The following is a 19926-nucleotide window of genomic DNA, read 5'->3' as shown; positions in this document are numbered from 1 at the left end:
AGCATGTTTTAGCAAAATCTCCTGAGGCCATTTTTGTAGTCAGACTTAATTTATTACTTTGTTTCCTTTTGTTACTGTGAATCATGAGAGGCTAATTATTATGTGAGTGTGATAATTACATTGATATTATCAAGTGTATTCTGTAACACATTGCTTAGCATGTCAGAGAAAGCTAATGTACATCCCTTAAAGTGGGAAGAAATCTTATGGATAGTGTATTCTAACATTGTAGATGAATGTGTTCAGGTATTATTATTTTATCTGTCGTCCTTACTTGTGCTCTATTGATATTCTGACTGAAAGGAGCATTATTCGTAGAGATGCTATCAAAAGCAGTGCTTTATAAGTATACTGCATATTTCAGCCTATGTAATAGGCTTTCAGTAATATTTTTAAGCTGTATTTCATTTATTAATTTTCAAAGCATTTTTGTGCTGATGAAAGGAAAGATTATAATGCGTGTTATTTGTCACATCTGACTTGAAGATGCTAGAATCCATCCAGTTACATTTAAAATAACTTTGAGAATACTTATAATTTGTTTGCAGCTAGCTTTTAAACCTTTTTCATCAGTTTTATAAGGTAAGGAAAATTTTGTTCAAATGAGATCCACAGTTACTATTTCCTCATAATGTTCCTCATTATTTTTCTACATTTAAGAAAGACCAACCAAACTCTTTCTCTTTTGATATTTGATTTTAACATTAACAATACAAACCTAACACTGACTGATTATTTAGCCTGTTCCTTTATTGTGCAATCAGAAAACATACAGTTTTATTTGTCTTAAATCAGTGGATAATTCAAATCCTTTTTAGGATTTGAATATATCTAAATTTTGGCAGTTTCATGCAACTACACTAAAATGCCAATCGAAGTATAACTTAGATGCTGAAGCTAATGATTCTATGCATGTTATACTGCAAAATTTGTAGGATCCTGTGGTTATGGCTTCATACAGTGATTCCAGGAATGCCTTCAAGAGAAATTATATCTCATTTCAAAACATGCTGTGTTTTCCAACAATTGTGCCTGTATTGCAATGTTGAGATGCTTTGGGATGCTTTGGGATGAAATATTTGTTTAAAAGAAAATAATCTTGTCCAATATTGTGCAGGAAATCAGTAGCAATGAAAGCAAACCCTTAAATTCCAGATCCTGCTTCCTTCCTCCAAACCATATGTGCACTCAGAATGGATAAAGGTTTCTGCTGAAGTGTGCTATCTTTTTCCGCATTGCTGTATCCACATAAAACCGGCTTCAAAGTCAAATAACCAGCATTTTCTTTGTCAAGTAATCCTTTTCAACTTTTTCCTATTGTGAGATTCAGGAAGCTTTCAATATAATTTTGAAAAGAAGTAATACAAATGTGGTATTGTCCAGATTCACACAACTGTATTTGAAGTCTATAATTCCATAAACTACATTACTTTATGGAAAACCTTGTAAAGAGAAAAATTTTTCATTCATTTTTAACATCTTGTTTGAGAGTGATTAAATTTCTTAAATCCTGTTTGAGACAGAAATAACTGGCTAAGATGTAATTTTGTTCTGTATTTGTAGGAAGCACAAAGTCTAAGCTGTCAACCTTTAAGCAGTTCTTTGAACCCACCTCTGTAGCTTTCAAATCCATAACAGCACCTGAAAGAGGATTATCAGTACAGTGCACAGCACACTTGATTAGGACTAAAATGCCTTCAGCAGCAGCCTCTATCTGTCCCTGTAGCTCAGCACCTACTGTGACTCCTCCTCTCAGGGCTGTGCATACCGTGTCAGTGTTATCAGGCTTTTGGGATGAGCCTCTTCAGTGCCTTCTGGCTATAACTCTACTGGAGAAGTCCATTGTAGTCCATTCACACTTCCAATGTAGTCCATTCACACTTCCAAAAAGCCGTCATTCCCATCTCTGTAAATGTCTGTAGTGTAATACATCCTCTGAACTCTCAATAATGTGCTTTTGACTTATTATCTTCTCCATGTGGTACCTCCTTGCACAGTCATTGACTCCAATTACCAAATGGCCAATTTTGAAATTGGAGCATGTCAGATAAAAGCATATATTTTAATAGTATAATACCTGACAGAATTACTTCCATTCTGTCTTGAAGCACTTTTTAGAAAAGTTGTTTATCATGGATACCAGCCATTCCTTTCTCCTAAATTTTGCAGCTAAGTGAACAAAGTCTGTCTGAGAGTTCATGTTTTCTGAGCATAAAATATCAATCAAAAAAAGAGATTGCAAATTGTCACATCAGGATTACATCTGGGCAGCATAATTATCTTAGTTTCAAAATATTGACCTGAGGTGAGGAAAAAGAAAAAGAAAAAAATCATTCCTAGAGAACTTGATATAAATTTAGTAGTAAAATTTAAATATATTTGTATGTTTTCAAAATAAAATGGTGGGAAGAAATGTTCCTGGGTTCTAAAATAAATTTTTCTCCAGGCTCTCAGTCTAGTTTTTAATGTTATTTAAGAAAGAGGTTTTTATTGCTATATTTAAAGAGTTACTGTATCATTAAAAAATAGTGTTCATGTCACATGTGACTGATGCTAGTTTTTATAACGCATTAATAAAGACCTTTGTAACTGTCAGTAAATTTGTGCAGATTGGTGCATGTTGATAATATGGCTAAAATGTTAAAAAATGTATAGCTATTAAAAGCTAGTATGTGTATGTGCAAGACTTCTATCCAGTTGGTTTGATATTAGAAAAAAAGAAACTTAATTTTATATCGTCAAACAAGGAAATCCCAGTTAAAATTAAAATTAAGATTAATGTTACTGTTTCCATAACCTTGTTAATGTGAAAAATGTTATGTGTGAATGATTTTTGAATTTTTCTATCCATGTTTCACATTTAAAAACCATGGAAGTTTTAATTCTGTGTATATAGTTCATACATTTGCAATATCATTAGAACCGGTTATTTTTGGCTAAGTAATTTCAAGTAGTGTGCAAGCTTCATAATGACTGATTTGATAGACTATGATCTGAGGTAATGTGACCTTCTGTTATGTGTTTAAGGGTTTAATTTTTCAGAGGGCACAGACTGCAAAATAGCCTGTAGCTGTAATTAGATGGCATTAATTTCTCATGAAACAAACAGGTGACTGTGACTGTACCAGAAACAAAGGAGAAATTATTCGATTTAATATTAGCCAGATTTGCTATTAGCTTGTTGGAAGTCCTACTTGGATACTTTTGAATCTTGCTTGAATGAGGATTTTTTCAAGTAGGTAACAGTAGCTCAGGTTTCATGGTATGCTGCTATTTCAAAAGTTCTCTACATGTAAGAGAAGGAGAGATTTCCTAATAATTCTTTCTGGAACTTCTTGTTATCTAGTGATTCACGCAGTTAGGCAGTTTTGTTCTTTCTGCTGGGTTTTGTCAGGTGTTACATGGAGGTGATAATACAAAACACACAAGATAGTGATCTTCATTGGGGACCCTGTTGTGGAATGGAAATGGAATAATTCAGAAGGTTAACCTATTATTTTTGAAATTAGTTCCTTGAGAGTAGGAAAATTTTTTGCGGGGGATAATTTTTGCCTAGATGAGTAGCAAGCTTTTTTTTTTCCTCTGGATGTTGCGTTTAAGAAAATTATTTGAAAACTGAGGAAAACAGGATGACTTGTAAGCAATAAATATCAATTCTGCTACAGTTTTTTGATAGAAAATGCTGTTTTTCATCTGAACAATTTCATGACAATTTTTTTTGGACTTGTATAATTATGAACTATTTTAGATTTTCTTTTTCCTTGGAAAACAGTAAGGACATCTACATTATATCCTTTTTGGTAAAACATTACTATCCTTTTTTTTCCAATGATCTGTATTTCTGAAGAAACAGTTATTCCATCAGTATTACATTGATGACTGATTTTTTCCTATTTGTTATGCTAAAAGAACTTGGTCATATAAAGGTTTTTTTAATAGAGTCAATTGATGAAAAAAACTAATGGATTTCAGGTACATTGAAAGTAATTATTTCATATCAATATTAATAGGAAATTTGAATTATCCCAGATGTCACTCCAAAGATGAAGTATTTAAAGAATGTTTAATTGCTCTGGCTTATCTGGCTTGGATTGACATGTCTGAAATATTCCTCTGTTGATCACCCCAAAAAAATCTAGTGAGCTTTATCTAAGTGTTTACTGTGACAGTAAAAACTGGAAGTGCTCAGCTATACAGCTATCAGCTACTGTACACAGCCTATAAAACTTCATGGGCTACAGATTGAGCTGTGGATACGTGATCCCATATTCCCTGGTGTCACTATTACAGGGCAGAGACAAACTGCCTTATCATTAACTCTGTAAATGAAGAAGCAGTGTATGAGACCACTGAAGCAACTTAAGAATAACATACACAATTTTTTTTACTGCTTTTAAGTTTTCTCTTTCTGTTTTTGAGGTAGTAGTGGAATTTCAGGCCGTTCCTCCAGGATGTGCTGCTGGTTGCATCTGAGAACTAATGTATCTGCCTACCATGGGTTTATAAACTCTGTTAAAAAAAACCCCAAATCCTAACACCAGCATTTTTCAAGCTGTTAGACAGAGATAGGCATTGGTTTGGTTTCTTGTCTCCATACAAATGGCAAGATTTATGACTCTTCTGTTATCTAAAGGCTTGCAATGCATTCCTCAATTTGATTATTAATAAGGCTATCCTGAATACAAAGTAAAGCAGCAGTAAAGAAAAGCCTGCTTGAGAGGGAACAACATGACACAGTATGCTATGACAGTTTCTGGATACCACTATCCCTTCATAATTGAATATATCTGAACTGGAAAGCCAATTCTTTTATTTTCCTTTCCATTTAATGAAAAAAATGCAATGTAATTAATGTCTTGTCCCCCAGTATTCAGCCAGTGGATTTGCATGACACAGCCTTTAAGAATACTCAAAGTATTTTTTTTTTTTTAGTATTACTTACATACTCAGTAACAAACAGGAACACAGTAGTAAATTTAAAGTTACTGACTAAGTTTCTGTTTCTTATGCAGCAGTGAAAAGCACCATTTAAAAAATTATATTCTTGTCAAAGCTTGAACCCATTTATGTGTCTTTGCTGAGCATCCTAGAAACATCTAATGCATAGACTTGCAAGCAAGCTTACAAGGTTTCTCCATCTGGAAAATGAGGATCTGTTTTTTAATATATTCTGATATTCAGAATTCAGACATGTGTCTGTCTGAGCTCCTGGTCTTAGCAGTTGTGTTCAATTTAAACTAAATAAATGCTCAATTAAACAGTGGTGTTTCCCCATGTGCTGTACAAGATTGGCCAAAGCTGTATTCACTGCTGAGAAACCTGGCATTTTCAGTCACTTTGCATATTAGTAGGACATGGAGAACTTTTGAGAACCAGTTGATTTGAGTCTCTTATTGTAAAGGTTATGATGAACCTACACCTGCCAGCATCCAAAATATTTTACTATATATTTTAAACTGAGATGAAAGCAACCTAGTGGATTTTTGACAACCTACAGCTCAGAAAATAGCTAGGAGTGTTCAAATATATGGTCTACTTTATATTCCTCTAGGGTTCTTATTTTTAATTTCAGTGTCTACCTGGTGCACAATGTGGAAATATTCAGGAGCAGAAAATGTTTTCCTCCTTCCTAGCAAAATAGCCTAATCATAGAACAATATAAACAGGTTATTCTACTTTTCTTTTTCTTAGGACTGGAAATATATCCTGACAGATCATATGATGCCAGATTTGGGGTTTTTTTTATCACAGGGATAGAGAATAAGTCAGTGAGTGAGGGAAGAAATCACTGAATGGTGTATGTAGGCACACATCATGGCCACTCTCAGGAGATGTCATCTTCATAAAATTGTCTTACTATATGATGGACTGTCACTAACATTAGGAGTCACCTAGAAAGTCAAGGTCAAAATAAAATTTTTCTCTCTCTGTTTTTTTTTGGTTTTTTTTTTTTTTTTCCATGCTGGGAGTAGTGCTGAATCTTTGTCAGAGAATTCCCTGTCTCAAGGATTTAGAAATCAGCAAAATGGAAAATGCAAGAATTAAAAAGGAAGGTTGTACTGAGCTTCAGACACATGGAAATTAGAGAAGAAATCTGCCAGTGTAAAAACTTCAGGAGAACCAAGAAACTATAATGATTATTTCTTTTAATGAATCCATTTAACTTAAGATATAATTAGGATTTCCTAATTGTTGTGTGATACTGGTTTATTCAAATATAATTGAATAACCTCCCTCCAGATGCCTTAGGAAAGCCTACAAAATATATCTTAATTTTCATTTTGTTCATGGAAATGTCTTTTTATTGTCTCTGAATATCTATACTTATAATTTATTTCATTTTTATATTTCTGCAGCAATATAAAAGTATTTTCCCCAAATCAAAATACTGTCTCCCTATATGTCACCATTTGAATTGCACTGCTTGGGTTCTGTAAGTCTTAGCAGCGCAAAAGCTTGTCCGTTAGAATATTTCCCTGAACAGAGAACTCCATTAACTTCAAAAGCAGTAGGTTGCCTTTCATGGTCATATTCCATTATTGTGCAAATAAACATGGTCATTTTTTTGAGTTTTAAAGTGTACTAGGCTTGTATATTTACTGAACACTAAGTTTCTTTGGCTTGAGCTCTGACAGTTTTGTTAATATTGGTTACTGATTGTATACATTATGTATACACATATATATATATATGTATGTATATATACATATGTATGTATGTGTATACAGATATATATTCTATGCTCAATCAGTTTGGATTTCCCTAGATATTGAATTTTTTCTTAAGAATCTGCCTTTCCCATCATTGCCTCTTTTCCAGTTTGAAATGACTAATGCTTAAATAATTTTTAGTCACATCTTAGTGGCAAGGGCTTGTGCTTTTAAAGTAATATTATATGAGCATCTGCTCCTATGGCTCTTGCCAGAAATTAAAAGGCTGATAGGCAGGAAAAAAAGGTTAACATCTCAATTTTGGAGTGAGAAATGTGTTGCAAGAGGAAGATTTGCAAAACCAAACAGCCTTTTATATTTAATACTATCAATATTAAATATAAATACACATCTTTTTGCTTTACCAACAGTTTATCTGCTTGGTTACTCACAAGACTGTTTACAAACTAACAGCAGTTTTTCAAGTTTAGTTTGATCCAGTCACTGGATATTCAGATTCTGAGAGCTTCTTGATGAGAAAGTAGCAGTGTTGAATAGAAGTTTTTTAGGCAGTACAAGTCTGGGTAGCAACACTACTTTGGAAATTAATAAATACAAGCAAGGAGAGAGTGAATGAGTAACATTTCTTTCAGAGGGACAATACCTGGCTTGTAATTAGTGATCCTGTGATGATGGCCATTGTCTGGCCATAAGAATTGACAGGTCTGTGTTAAAATGAGGGCTGAAGGGACCATAAAGATACTGATAATTTTTCTGAGGCATTCCATGTTCCCACAGTAAGGACACATCTTCAAATTACTTTTATTGTCATAGTATTCTTGGCTTTTCCAGATCCAAGAATAAATTCTGTTATCCCAAAGCATGTATAACTTTACATTCTATGGACGATGATATCTCATTAATGAGAAAAGCTGATGCACAGCATTTTCTCACAAACATATTTGCTTCATTTAAGATAAAGGTTGGCTCAAAAGTGTTCCAGAAATTGTTTATTATTTAGAGTATGTCCTATTCTGATAGCATGTCTTGTTTGGGGACGTTTTCTTTGCAGGATAGAGGTTATGCAGGGTGTAGTTTCTTGGATTCCTGTATTTACTGAGAATGAAGTTAACAGTTACATGCAGTTCAGGTCAAAAGAGCAAAATCTGAATTTTTTGCTCAACATATTTATCAGTTCACGCAAACAGTCATTCTAAAATATCTCTCCATTTTAATTTCTGGAGACAATTTGGGGCATCCCAGTTCTATGCTCCTTTGTATGTTGTGAACTGTCAGTGAGCTGTCAAGTTCACTGTTAATGTATTGTAAGTAGAATGCAAGAATCCATAAGTCTCCCTTCCACTGCCACACACACACAGGTCATGGAAGATCTGGAAGGGACAATGTATTCATTTCAAGTTTAACTATATAAAATAGTTGCAATAGTGATATAGCTATGTAATAATTAAATATACTTCATCCCTCTCCTATTTTGCTTCTAAATTGTGTGGTTAATATATAATGCTGCACTTTTTTATTTACAATACTAAAATGAATATTGGATAGAAAAGGCAACAGATTTTCCTTAAGGTAAGTTCTAATTGTTGCTGGTTTATTTAGTGCTTGACTCAAAGCTCATCAAAATAATGAGTTGCACTGTATCAGATTTATGGAATTAAATACTTTGGGCTGATGAATCTTTTCCAAAAAGTTTATTAAAGATGTTATTTTATCCCCTTTTTGCTTACTAGTGTTTTTTTGTTTTCTTTTTTCCTCTACCAGGAGGCATTTTTGAGTGTGTGGAATCTGGTCCAATGGGAGCAGAAGAATTAGCCTTCAGATTTGCTGTGAACACAATCAACAGAAACAGAACTCTTCTGCCAAACACCACATTAACATATGACACACAAAAGATAAATCTCTATGACAGTTTTGAAGCATCCAAAAAAGGTAACCTTTTGAATATTTAGTTTTTTTAATGAAGAATTAAGCCTCACTTAGTTTGCTTACCTGAAAAACTCTATCTGATGGAGCCATATGCAATGAGACTGACATTGTCACTGACATTAAAGAGCTGCTTTGTTAAAGATTGTAATGGTAACTGCTTGACAATTACATTGCCACCTTTGCTCCCACTAACCTTATCTAAAAGCTATTCCCTTAAATATTTAAAATATGAAATAAATTTTGCTGAACATTGTGACTAGGGTGTTTCTTATAGCAGCTCATGTGGAGGGAGAAATCTCACTGTCTTCAAAATTTATCCAGCAAAATGTCAAGTTTCACCAAATTCTACTGAATCTGGGATTCAATTTTAAACATTCAATCACTTCAAGTACATTTTCACAAATGCCTTTAGATAGTTAATCAGAGACTTCAAAAGGGAAGTAGTAGTTGTAGTTTTGTGCATCTTATACCAGCATGGCATAAAAATAAGCATAAATATTGACTGTGCTTAGGACTATCACTATCAGATAGATGTGTCAGCCTGGGTTAAGCTCTTTACTCCTAACTATAAATGATATGTTTACAGAAGAATTAAGAGTAAAAATTAAGTTTGAACATTTTCCCTAAATTTTAAAATCTTTAATTCTCAAAAAAAAAAAAAAATCCACATTTTCAGATTGTTTTACATTTAAGTCAGGGACAACAGGCAACAAGTTTCTGCCTCATTGTTGTATCCTTGAAACCACAAACACCAAAAAGTTCAATAAGTATTTATGGAAGAAAGTACAAAGCCTCATGTCAAAACTCACTAAAACTCATTGAATTTAGCACTGTATTACATGCTCTTTAAAACCACTTTTTTATAAATTGAAGAACTAATTTTGTATGAATGCTGTATGTAACAAGACAATAAGAAGGGTGAAAGAACTGGAGGTCAGCCTGCATTTCTTATGGCAGGTTTCTAGCCTAAGTCTGCCAAGTGGGCCCAACATGTCTCTCCCAAGCATTAAAGACAAAAACTTTATACAATAAGGGATTTTTTGGTGTTATGGTGGGCTAAGAAGAGTGAAAACACTTGGCACAATATTAGAAATTATACCTAAGGGAAATCTCCTGTGGCATGATTAATGTACATGAAGGACATCTTAAAAGTGGAATTTAATACCAATTAAATATTCAGGTTAGAACTGAGGGGAAATTTTTACTGCTTTTACTATAATAGATTAACAGAGAATCTTGCTAACCTGTTTACCTATTTATTTGACAAATAAATAATTCAAATATAGATTCTTGTTAGGCATGAAAAAAGGTATCCTTATTTGTACAGAAATACAGTTTGGTCATTGCAAGATTATTAAGAAAAATTGTCATAAAAATTGATCATTTTTCATGCACGAAAAATTATAGGCTAAATATTTATGCCTAGCAAGATGGTTTCTTTGCAGAGTAGCATGTATGGTAGAAGAAAGAGGAAAAAATGCACTTTTAATAGAGTATCATTGAGTTGTTCTAGTGTTTTGGATGATGGATTAAAACAGGTCTTGAGAGAGACTACTCTTTCCTTTCCATCTCAGCCAACAGTGAATAAAAGTGCTGAAACTTAATTCTGTTTCTTTCATTCTCCTTTCCTTCTCACCTTCCAAATTCAGCTGCTTCCTGACTCCTGCACTTGCTGACCTGTGAAATCTAACAGGACATTTTCTCCCTGTTCCTGAGGGATGATGCAGACAGCAGAGAAATTTCTCCTGAGATCTCTAATTCTTTGATTCTTTCCTGAGAAAATGCAACCACTTTTAGTCCTTACCTGGGGTCTGCTAGCCTGACTATTATGTTGCTAATTCTTGTTAGACCATAATAGATGAAATTAGAATGACAATGTGCTATTGATTAGACATATTGAATAGAATGCATATATTTCTTTTTCCCACTTGCCTCTTGGATGAGAATGCAACACTTTATTTGTAACTGCTCAGGCTATATCAAAATCTGTGTAATCTTCTAGTACTAATAGCTTTTTGCATCATCAATTCACAATACAGACAACTGCATTTGTGCTCACAGGTGCTTTAGTTCAGAATCAGAGGCTAAAGGTTAACACAAAATGGTTCATTTTATTATGATGGATCCAAAGCAGAATTTTAACAAAGAAGTTTAAGCATTTGACTCATTTTTGTGGTTCATTATCATGTCCATTAGTGAGCAGGCAGGCACTGCATCAAAAATAGCCTGTTTAGACCTCTTATTAACACATACTTTTGAAGTCGAATATAGATGAAATATTAGTGGCTTTTTAAAGGTACTATATGAATAAGCAACCTGAAGTCAAGAAGATATTTTCAAGCCACTGAAGAATAATGTAAATGCAACAAAATATCCCTCAACGTTCTAGGAAAATTGGTATGCATTTGATAGAGCCAGTGCCATATTAAATCACGTGCGAAAGCATTGCATTATTCACATCTCAGAAAGAGGAAGAAAAAAAAGTCCATTGAAAAGCCATCTGGTAGCTATTGCTGTTGTTAGTGATCCCATTTACTGACATTTGCATAAAGCTTGTTGATTACTCTTAGGAAGGGCAATATTAGCATAAATGTTTTTTTTTATTGAGCTAGTCATTTAGGCAACACACCGAATAGCAATGAAGATCCTGTGTGTCTGACAAGTTTATTTAAACCACTGGTGTTCTGCAGCAATAAAAAGGTGTGCCAGCATAGTTTCTGGAATGCACTTGAAAGACTTAGCAATATTTTTTATCAAGTTGAAAAGAATGTGCAAAACTATTAATTTTGAATTGTTGAGAAAAGCAATGCAGCAAGATGTGTTTCTACTGCTTGTTTCCTCAGCTGTCAGGAACACTGATGGTGGAGTAACAGAATTAATCAAATCCCATATAAATACTCATGTCTAGTTTGGTTTTCATTACTTCTCTCTACCAAATGAGTTGTTTTCCTAGAAAACATAGTCCTTTTTTCAGAGCTGCATACTCATAAAAGTTATGCCTGTGGTAGTGAATGAGATAGGAGCAGGGCATTGGCCAAAACTCAGTACTGATTATTTTTTCTTACCTTCTTTTTGGAATGTCCTAACAAATATTCAACAAGATGATACTGGAGTATGCTGTGGGAGATGATACAAATCAGAGACTGCTAATGAACAGTACAGGTAGGGCCACCCTGTATCAGAAAACAGGAAGCTGAGCCACTTGAATACAGCAGTATCATGTCAGTGACTCTCAGGGCCAGTTTTATTTATTCATACAAGTATAACAAAACTAAGCATTTCCAGTTTTTAAGAAGGGACACAAATTTTTTTCACTAACAGAGAGCAATTTAATTTTAAGGAAAATATTGGTTTTTAAATTGTACTAGCCAACATGCCTATTTCAGATACAGAAATTCAAATGTCCATTTAAATGAAATTAACTCTGTGCCTGAAAATTAACTGTGAGGTACTTCACATGTAAAATTTCTAATTAGGACTTCAGTAGAAATAGTGGTGACTGATTGAGGAAGAAGTTATCACTTAAACAACCCAGATTAGGATACTGTCCTATTTGACCCTTTTCCAAATGTAAGATGCAGCTAAGCACAAACCTATTTTATTTGCCATCACTTTTAAAAAGACACACAGTTGCTGGCCTTTGTCACTTCCACTGACATAGGAATGTTTAATAAACATAGCTGAGCACTATTTAGATGTTAAAAGTCAATATTCATCAGTTTGTAATGAAAGCTTGGAAGCATATTCTGAAGTTGAAATGCATAAGTGGAAGTGTTACACAAGAAGGGAGCTCTGTCAGTAAGACAGTCATATTTCATGGAGTGCCTTTTTATTTATATGAATTGTGCAATACCTTCTGGCACACTGCCTTTTTTCCTCTCATCATTGACAGACTTCTGTCTCCTCTTCAGCCTGCGATCAGCTGTCCCTTGGGGTGGCAGCCATCTTCGGACCATCCCACAGCTCCTCAGCTAACGCCGTGCAATCCATCTGCAACGCCTTGGGAGTTCCACACATCCAGACCCGCTGGAAGCATCAGGTGTCAGACAACAAGGACTCCTTCTATGTCAGCCTCTATCCGGATTTCTCTTCACTCAGCCGTGCCATTCTTGACCTTGTGCAGTTCTTCAAGTGGAAAACAGTTACTGTTGTTTACGATGACAGCACTGGTAAGGCCAAAGCATCAGGCTATGTGCAGAACTATTCACATACACAAAGAGAGGGAGGAAGGGTGTCACTACTCATATTTCATAATTTAAGAAATCTTCAATAGTTTGCATAAATTTTACTGGTAAGGCAGTGTATAACAAATAATGTGGACTTATTAGCATAAGTATTCTCATAAGTATGCTTCAGTTGCTGAATTCTGCGTGTTTGAGCTCACAGCTGTCAATAAATTGGTCACACTCTGTCTGTGTTTTCTGCAGTGTCTTAACTGTTGCTAACAGCTATGTCTTTTGATTTTACTTAAAACTTAAATTTGGAAGAAAAATATGGTAACTTGAAAAATACACTAGTGTGTTCAGTGAAGTAGAAAGCTTAAATTCTGGTGCTGTTTCTGGTGTTGGTTGAGTTTGAAAACATGCCATATTTGTTTGAAATTTTAGTATCTGTTTCTACAGATAGAAGTGAAGAAGGAGCCTGGTTTCAGCTCCTAGCAATTGGACCAAAAGGAAGTTTGGAGGCTTGCAGATGACTTACAAGAGTTAATTTTTAACTCCTGACTTTCCAGCAGAAATATACGAGGTTATCACCTTTCCCTTAGTTACCCTAAAATTTGATTTGCCTTTCAGTTTCACCTTGACAGTGGTATCTTTGAAAAATGTTGTAAAACTTAAATTTCATTTGAGGTCTAGTGGTGGTTAGAAACAAGACCTTGGTTAAGAAGAAAATATCACTGCAATAGAAGATACAAAGAAGGTGCTTGGCCAAAGAAGACATATTAAATCTTATGGGAAATGTTGGTAACTTTTTCCATGCTGGTTGATCCATCATTGTCAGGAAAAGAACATAGGGAGCCTCAAATTCTTCTTGTGGTTCATTGAACTGGAAGGCTGTTGATGTGCTAATTACATGATGCTACTCTCTATCCAAACCTGAAATAAAAAAAATAAGACCAGGAAACAAAGTGAGTCTTCCTGTAGGGAAGACTAACTGCTCTAGATAAACAGCAGTTACTACATCAGGACAGAACACCTGCTTGCTGTTCAAGCTCAAATAAGATGCATGTGTAGCTACCAAAAGGTGAGGAGGGAGCAGAGAATATGGTGCATATAAGGCTTTATAACTGATATTTTTCTATATGCCTTTTAAAAAATTATAAGGCAGTGACATTTAGAGGCTGCCTCACTACAAGTTTGTTAGCTGGTGTTACCAAAAGCTTCAAGTAATCAAATTTTTGATTTAAGTTTTAAAATCAAACTATAGCTTTACAGACCTAAGGGAAGCAATATGTAGCTTGGGTTTTTTTTTTCCCCTCTCTTTTATTTTCTAAATTTTTATCTTTCATTGTTCTGAAATAGGAGAGGAAGCTAAATCCTCAAATTTTAACCAAATGATGATAGAAAGAAGTGAGTTGTGGTGATTAAGGTTTGTGTAAATTTGAGATATTTCACCTTGATTAAAATCATTTGGAGTCTAACTATTTTTTCAAGAGCAGGTTAACTCTTAAAAAAGTAAATTCAGTTAGAAAATTTGTATGTTTTAACACTTTGAAACTGCTTTGGTCAATAATTTCAAGTAATTTTCTTCTGTCAAAAAATAAGTAAACCAAGAGACTAATTAATGTTTAATGATCTCTTCATATCCAGAGATATGTTGTTGACAGCCTTGATAGACCAGATCTCAATAAATCATGTTTTGAAGCCAGGACATAAATAAAAATGGGAAAAAAAATTAAAAAGAAGGTTTTCTTGTATATATTGTGATCTACTTGTTCTACTTGGTATTACTGTTAATATTGGAGAGACAAAAAACCCCAAACATAACCTCTTTTAGAAAAGTTTTTAAAAAAATTTCACAATAAATTAGTAGATTGAATTATTTAATCTATTCGAAAAGCATAAAGAATTGTTCCAGGATATAATCTCTTTAAAATGATATTTCTTTCTGGAGTGGCCAGGCCCTTTATATTATAATACTGCTTGTTCCTGTAATCTCATCTACAATATTTTTTGTTTTTCCCTTGAAATCTATTTCTGTCTGAAGAGGCAGAAAAAACCCAGTCTGTTTTAAAAAGGTTATCCTCTCTCTTTTTTGTGGTGTGTTCTGTAAAGTGAACTTAAATTCTACTTTTTAAAGACTGTCAACTTCTCTTTAACAGTAGCATCTCCTGTGGATAATTCCAGGACTTTTAAAAGCAAATGACACTGCTGGGAAGTGCACAGCATCATTTCCCTTTGAATACATAGAGGGACATCTCTTAGCTATGAGAAACTGTTAGTCTTAAAGAAGCAGATTTTATATCTGCTGGAGTTCAAGTGCAAGCTGGTGGTTTTTGAGGCAGGGGGAGAGGAACCTTTTGGAAGCAAGTAGTTGCTTGACCTTGTCATAGGATCCTGTCATAGGATAAGACAAATATTCAACTGTGAGTTTAGGACTGGAGCTGAATATGAAGTTTCAACTAAGATTTAGAAATTGTGTTGTATGACTTGTGCCATTTAAGACCTAATTTCAAATCATTAAAATGATGAAGGCAATGAATAAAAAAAATATTTATCACTGTTTATATCGGGTTTGTCCATTTGATCAGTGATTCCTTAATGTAAGATGGATATAATTCTTAATTACTTTTTTCTTTGTTTCTCTTTTAATCAGTCACATTTTTGCTCCTTTATTGAATGGTTGTTGAGGCTGATGATGTATGCCTTTTTTATCGATGATTTTAGAGCTATGGATTTCCTTTATCTCAATGGACAATTCCCCAAAGGGCATGCTGGTCAAGGCAATAATATGTTGGTATAGCAGCTACAGTGATAATTCAATTACTAAAATGAATATTTTTTGGGAGATTCACATTTGCTTTATGTATTTTTATTGTTATTGTGAATATGGATATAAAGAGAGCTGACACTTTTATTATAGAGAGGAAGAAAAGGTATAAAGCATGCATGAACTAGGTCTGGATAATTCTCCAATAAATTATCAGGGCTTTCCCATATGTCAAGGTCCTGCAAGATGGTAGGTTGACTCTGAGGGAAAGCTTGATTTCATGTGTCCATTTAACTATTTACATTTCTAAAAATGTGTTTATTTCCTTAAATGTTAGGGCTCAGTTTTATGAATTTTCTAAGGAATTGCTAATGTTTTGTAATAATAAAGGAGAGATAGTTACCTACTTCACAGCTAAAAAAAAAAAAAAAAAAAAAAAAAAAAAGTGTCCATGTTCTTCATCTTCTCAGTATGGGATATATCTTCTAGGGTAAAAACAAATTGTAAAAGCTGTGTTGTTATTTGACACTCTGCAGCCAGTAAAAGGCCATGTTAACTCTAGTGTCAGTCCCAGAGGTATGCTAGAGACCAATACTCCAAGTGCACAGTCTAGTTGCCCCTGGACAGCACCATCGTGTCCAACTATATTAAAACCCCCAAGTTTCTACCTTGTATGAAGGAAAGCCATTTATGTGACTGATCCATGTAAGTGAAGTCTTCCTTACTGTTTTTTGTGCCTTTCAATCCACAGAGTAGCTGCCTTCAAAAATTAATATGAAGTGTCCCTGACTCTGAGAACGGGATTGTAACTAGATGATGTTTAAGGTTCCTTCTAACCCAAACTATTTTATGATTCTCTGAGATGTATGAAATAGATATTTGTATTTGGTCTGGATCTAATTTGATTTGAGATTGGGTGGTATGAAGGTGGTAAAGGGGAAGTCAGTGCTTGTTAAGAGCCCAGTTTGAAATAAGAGAGAAAATTTGGAATCCCAGTCTCCCTTTGTAATAATCTTAGAGATTACAATAAGAACAGACATTGGTTTGTTGTCTCCCTCTTTGAATCATTCTCCCTATATTCTCAGAGAAGGAATAGCTGTACACCTCACTCCTAATTTGAGAAAAAGCATAAGTTGTTTTTAATGCACTGTGGGTAGCAACTAGACCCTGGCCCGTGCTTTATGATGCAGAAGTGGCTAAGTCAGAGAAGATGAATGTCTGCAGTCCAGACTGAGCCTCAGAATACTGGTGTGTTCTGTGCTGATCAGACCTGCCTCGTGTTCAGGAGGCTGTAATGAGGAATGCAAGATAGCTTGCCATAGGAGAAAATAGAGGTTATGCCATGCTGAAATAGGTACAGGGAAGCTTCTAGAGGGATATGATCAATAACAGTGGAGTGAGCAAAGATCGGGTTGGGTACAGTGTAATAAGGAAGACTCAAGACTGTACAAATAAGATGAAGTAGATGAATAAACTGGAAAGGTTATTCTACCTTGACTTGGTAAAAAGAGATGCAGGTTTTACTGTGGGGATATGGTAATAGAAATAAAAATGAACATAGAATGGACAAAGGTTTTAATATTATATTAAAGCTTCTACCCTTGTAGTATTTTATGGAGTATGTATTGTGGCACTAAGTAGATGAGTTTTTTCTTTCAGGAAATTAGAAATGTGTGAGTCCTTTTTTTGTGGATCTCTGTTTTAAGAGTCCTGCACTTTTATTATTTTAATTATTTTTTCATTAAATAATAGCTACTTTCTGCTTCTTTCTCTGATTTAATTTCCTTTTTTTCTATCTCTCAAGACTTTTTTTTAATATAGCCCACCTTTGTATGGGTAAAAAAAAATGTAATAGGGCTCTAAAACATTTTTCTTGCTAAAAAAGATAAATATTGCTTCCTTTGATCATTTTAAATGGAAAAGCATATTCCTTTTAACTGGGATTTCATATTAAAAAGCAAATACAGAAACAGGAGAAGCCCCAGCAATCCCCCCCACCCCCCAAAAAAAAACCCAAAGAAAACAACCAAACACCAAAACTAAAAAAAAACTCCTAGCAGGATGTAATGAGAGGCCGGTTACTTTTTTTCTCCCTTAAAGTAATTTAAGGTCTCTTTGTTAATTAAATTCCACTAAACTGTCCCTGGACACTAATTAAGTCCTTTCAGATTTACAGATTTGCTACAGTCAATTGTCTTTAAGAAAGAAAAGTGGAAAAATGACAATATGTTCATCATCTGCATGTCCTAATGGATTTAATTGGTCTCAAAACAATAACTTAATTTCAAGTACATATTCAAATCTCTGTGCTAAAAAACCAGACTAGACAAAGTGTAAATAAGTTTTTGAAGCTCAGACAATTAAAAAACAGGAAAAAATACATGAATAATTAGATGATGAGCTCTTAAATTATAGTGGCACTTGTATAGATGTCAATATATTGATACTTTTATATACCAACAGAACAAGTTGATATAAACAGGGTTCTGGATATTTTTTCTTAATTAACTTTTGTTTTGGTCTTGAGTGAATGAGTATAAACACCAAAAATCTGTTACATCTATGAACAGAAGCCAAAGTAAATGCTGAAAAATTATTTCAGAAATAAAAATGTTTTGAGTTGGTCTTTAGTAATGAATCTTGTGCTTTAACTGAAATGAAGGAAGTTGAAAGATGTCATTTTGTTGCTATTTTCACTCTAGTATGCAAGTGGCAATGATTTGTAATAAAATGACAATTTCTTTATTGGGACCAGTATTAAAATTCCCATTATCTAATTCCCACTGTATTTGGTGTTATTTTAGCCTGACCTTGATTTTGTGTGCAGTTCTGGCCCCCAGAATTTAAAAAATATTATTGAGGTAATTGAATATGTCTTGAGTAGGCCAACAAAGCTGGTGAAAGGGCTGGAAGGCATGATGTCCTATGAGGACTGTGGGATATCAATATATTGATACTTTGATATCTTTGATATATCAACAGAACAAGTTGATAGCTAGGAACATTTAGGTTAGAACAAAATAACAGCTGTTCTTGAAAGGCTGGGGAAAATTCACCTGACGAGTTTGGTAGTTTGTTGTTGTTTTTTTTTGTGGATGTAATTTTTAAAATTTTTTTTGTTTTGTTTTGGTTTTGGTTTGTTTATTTGTTTATTATCATTAATTTTTATTATTTAATTTTTTCAACATCAATGTTTTCGTACTGATCTTCCTAGACAGAACAGAAAAAGAAAAGATAGGTAAGGGTAACCTTCAAAAGTCTTTATCAGGACTATTTACTATCACTGGCACTAATGTCTCTATCAAATGTGCAGAAACGTTAAATTATAAATGAATATGAAGCTACTCCATTGCCATTGATACTGATTTCTCAAATTGGATTTATATTTATATTATGTAGACATGAAAACTGCATCTAACTGCACCTGTGTGTACTTTTGTGTATTTATAATATTTTGACTTGTGCAGTTTTAGCTAGCATTTATTCTGGCTCTATGAAGCAGATGCAGAATTCATAGTAGTGGTTGCTTGTGAAGGGCTAGGGTACCTTTTCTGCAAATAAATAAATAAATAAATTTGTGTATTAATCATATCAAAGATAGAGATTGGGATGCATAGCTCAGCACTGAATGGAACTAATTAAGTCCTAATTTGTGCATTGTCAATTAACAGTTATTCTGTGTTGCTTCAGTGGAATGGATGAAATGAGTACCTAAACGAGGGTTATATTTACCAATGTGAACAAAGCAGACTTGAAGCTTCCCATGCGTATAAGCTGGGATAGCATGTAGTTCTGTTGTACATCTTTTCAGTCACCAGTTCAGAGAGCTTACAACATTTGTAACATTTTTATTGAACATTTTTATTGAGGAAAAAAGACTTTTAAGCCTTCTTTAATAAATTCAAATTTGGTAAAATTATAATAATTAATAACACTAATAATTTGGACAATGAAGGAATATTATCCTGAATGATTACATATTCCATAAAGTCTTTTACATACAGAGCGTTTTAAGTGCTGTGCACAGTAGTTTCAAGTGAAGATTCAATTAGTAGTTATGTGCTAAACCTGATTGTGGTATTTGGATGTAGTTGGTTGGTGTATTCCTTTACTAAGACAGTTATTGCACATTTATTCTGTAAGTCCAGAAATATTTTTCTAGTGTTATATGAATATATCAGTAGTATGGAGGACGTTGTGAAGTTAAACTTTCAAACACTTTTAGTCTTTATGCAGATATTTGCAGTTACTTTAGCTAGTTGTCTAAAGAAAAAGTGTTCAATTCTGTTATTCATTTAGGGTAAATGGGCCTGTAATTGTTCTTTGAGAATAATTCTACACAGATTTTAATCAATTTTTTTGAAAGCAAAGTAAATGTTAACAGGTTAACAAAATGCAT

General features: G+C 33.9%; 1 protein-coding gene across 1 annotated transcript in view; it reads left to right on the top strand.

Annotated features, from left to right (window-relative positions):
- The window catches only part of GRIK2 (glutamate ionotropic receptor kainate type subunit 2), a 347507-nt gene that overhangs the window by 104366 nt on the left and 223215 nt on the right, over positions 1 to 19926 (top strand). Inside the window, exons 2-3 of the mRNA XM_041414905.1 lie at positions 8433 to 8600; positions 12509 to 12766. Of these exons, the coding sequence (XP_041270839.1) occupies positions 8433 to 8600; positions 12509 to 12766 (426 nt within the window). The remainder of the gene's footprint in view (positions 1 to 8432; positions 8601 to 12508; positions 12767 to 19926) is intronic.

The sequence above is a fragment of the Onychostruthus taczanowskii genome, unplaced genomic scaffold, assembly GCF_017590055.1.
Source record: "Onychostruthus taczanowskii isolate IOZ18803 unplaced genomic scaffold, ASM1759005v1 scaffold48, whole genome shotgun sequence".
Taxonomy (NCBI): Eukaryota; Metazoa; Chordata; class Aves; order Passeriformes; family Passeridae; genus Onychostruthus; species Onychostruthus taczanowskii.
The sequence above is the reverse complement of the archived record's forward strand: the minus strand, read 5'-3'. Positions and strand labels throughout refer to the sequence as shown.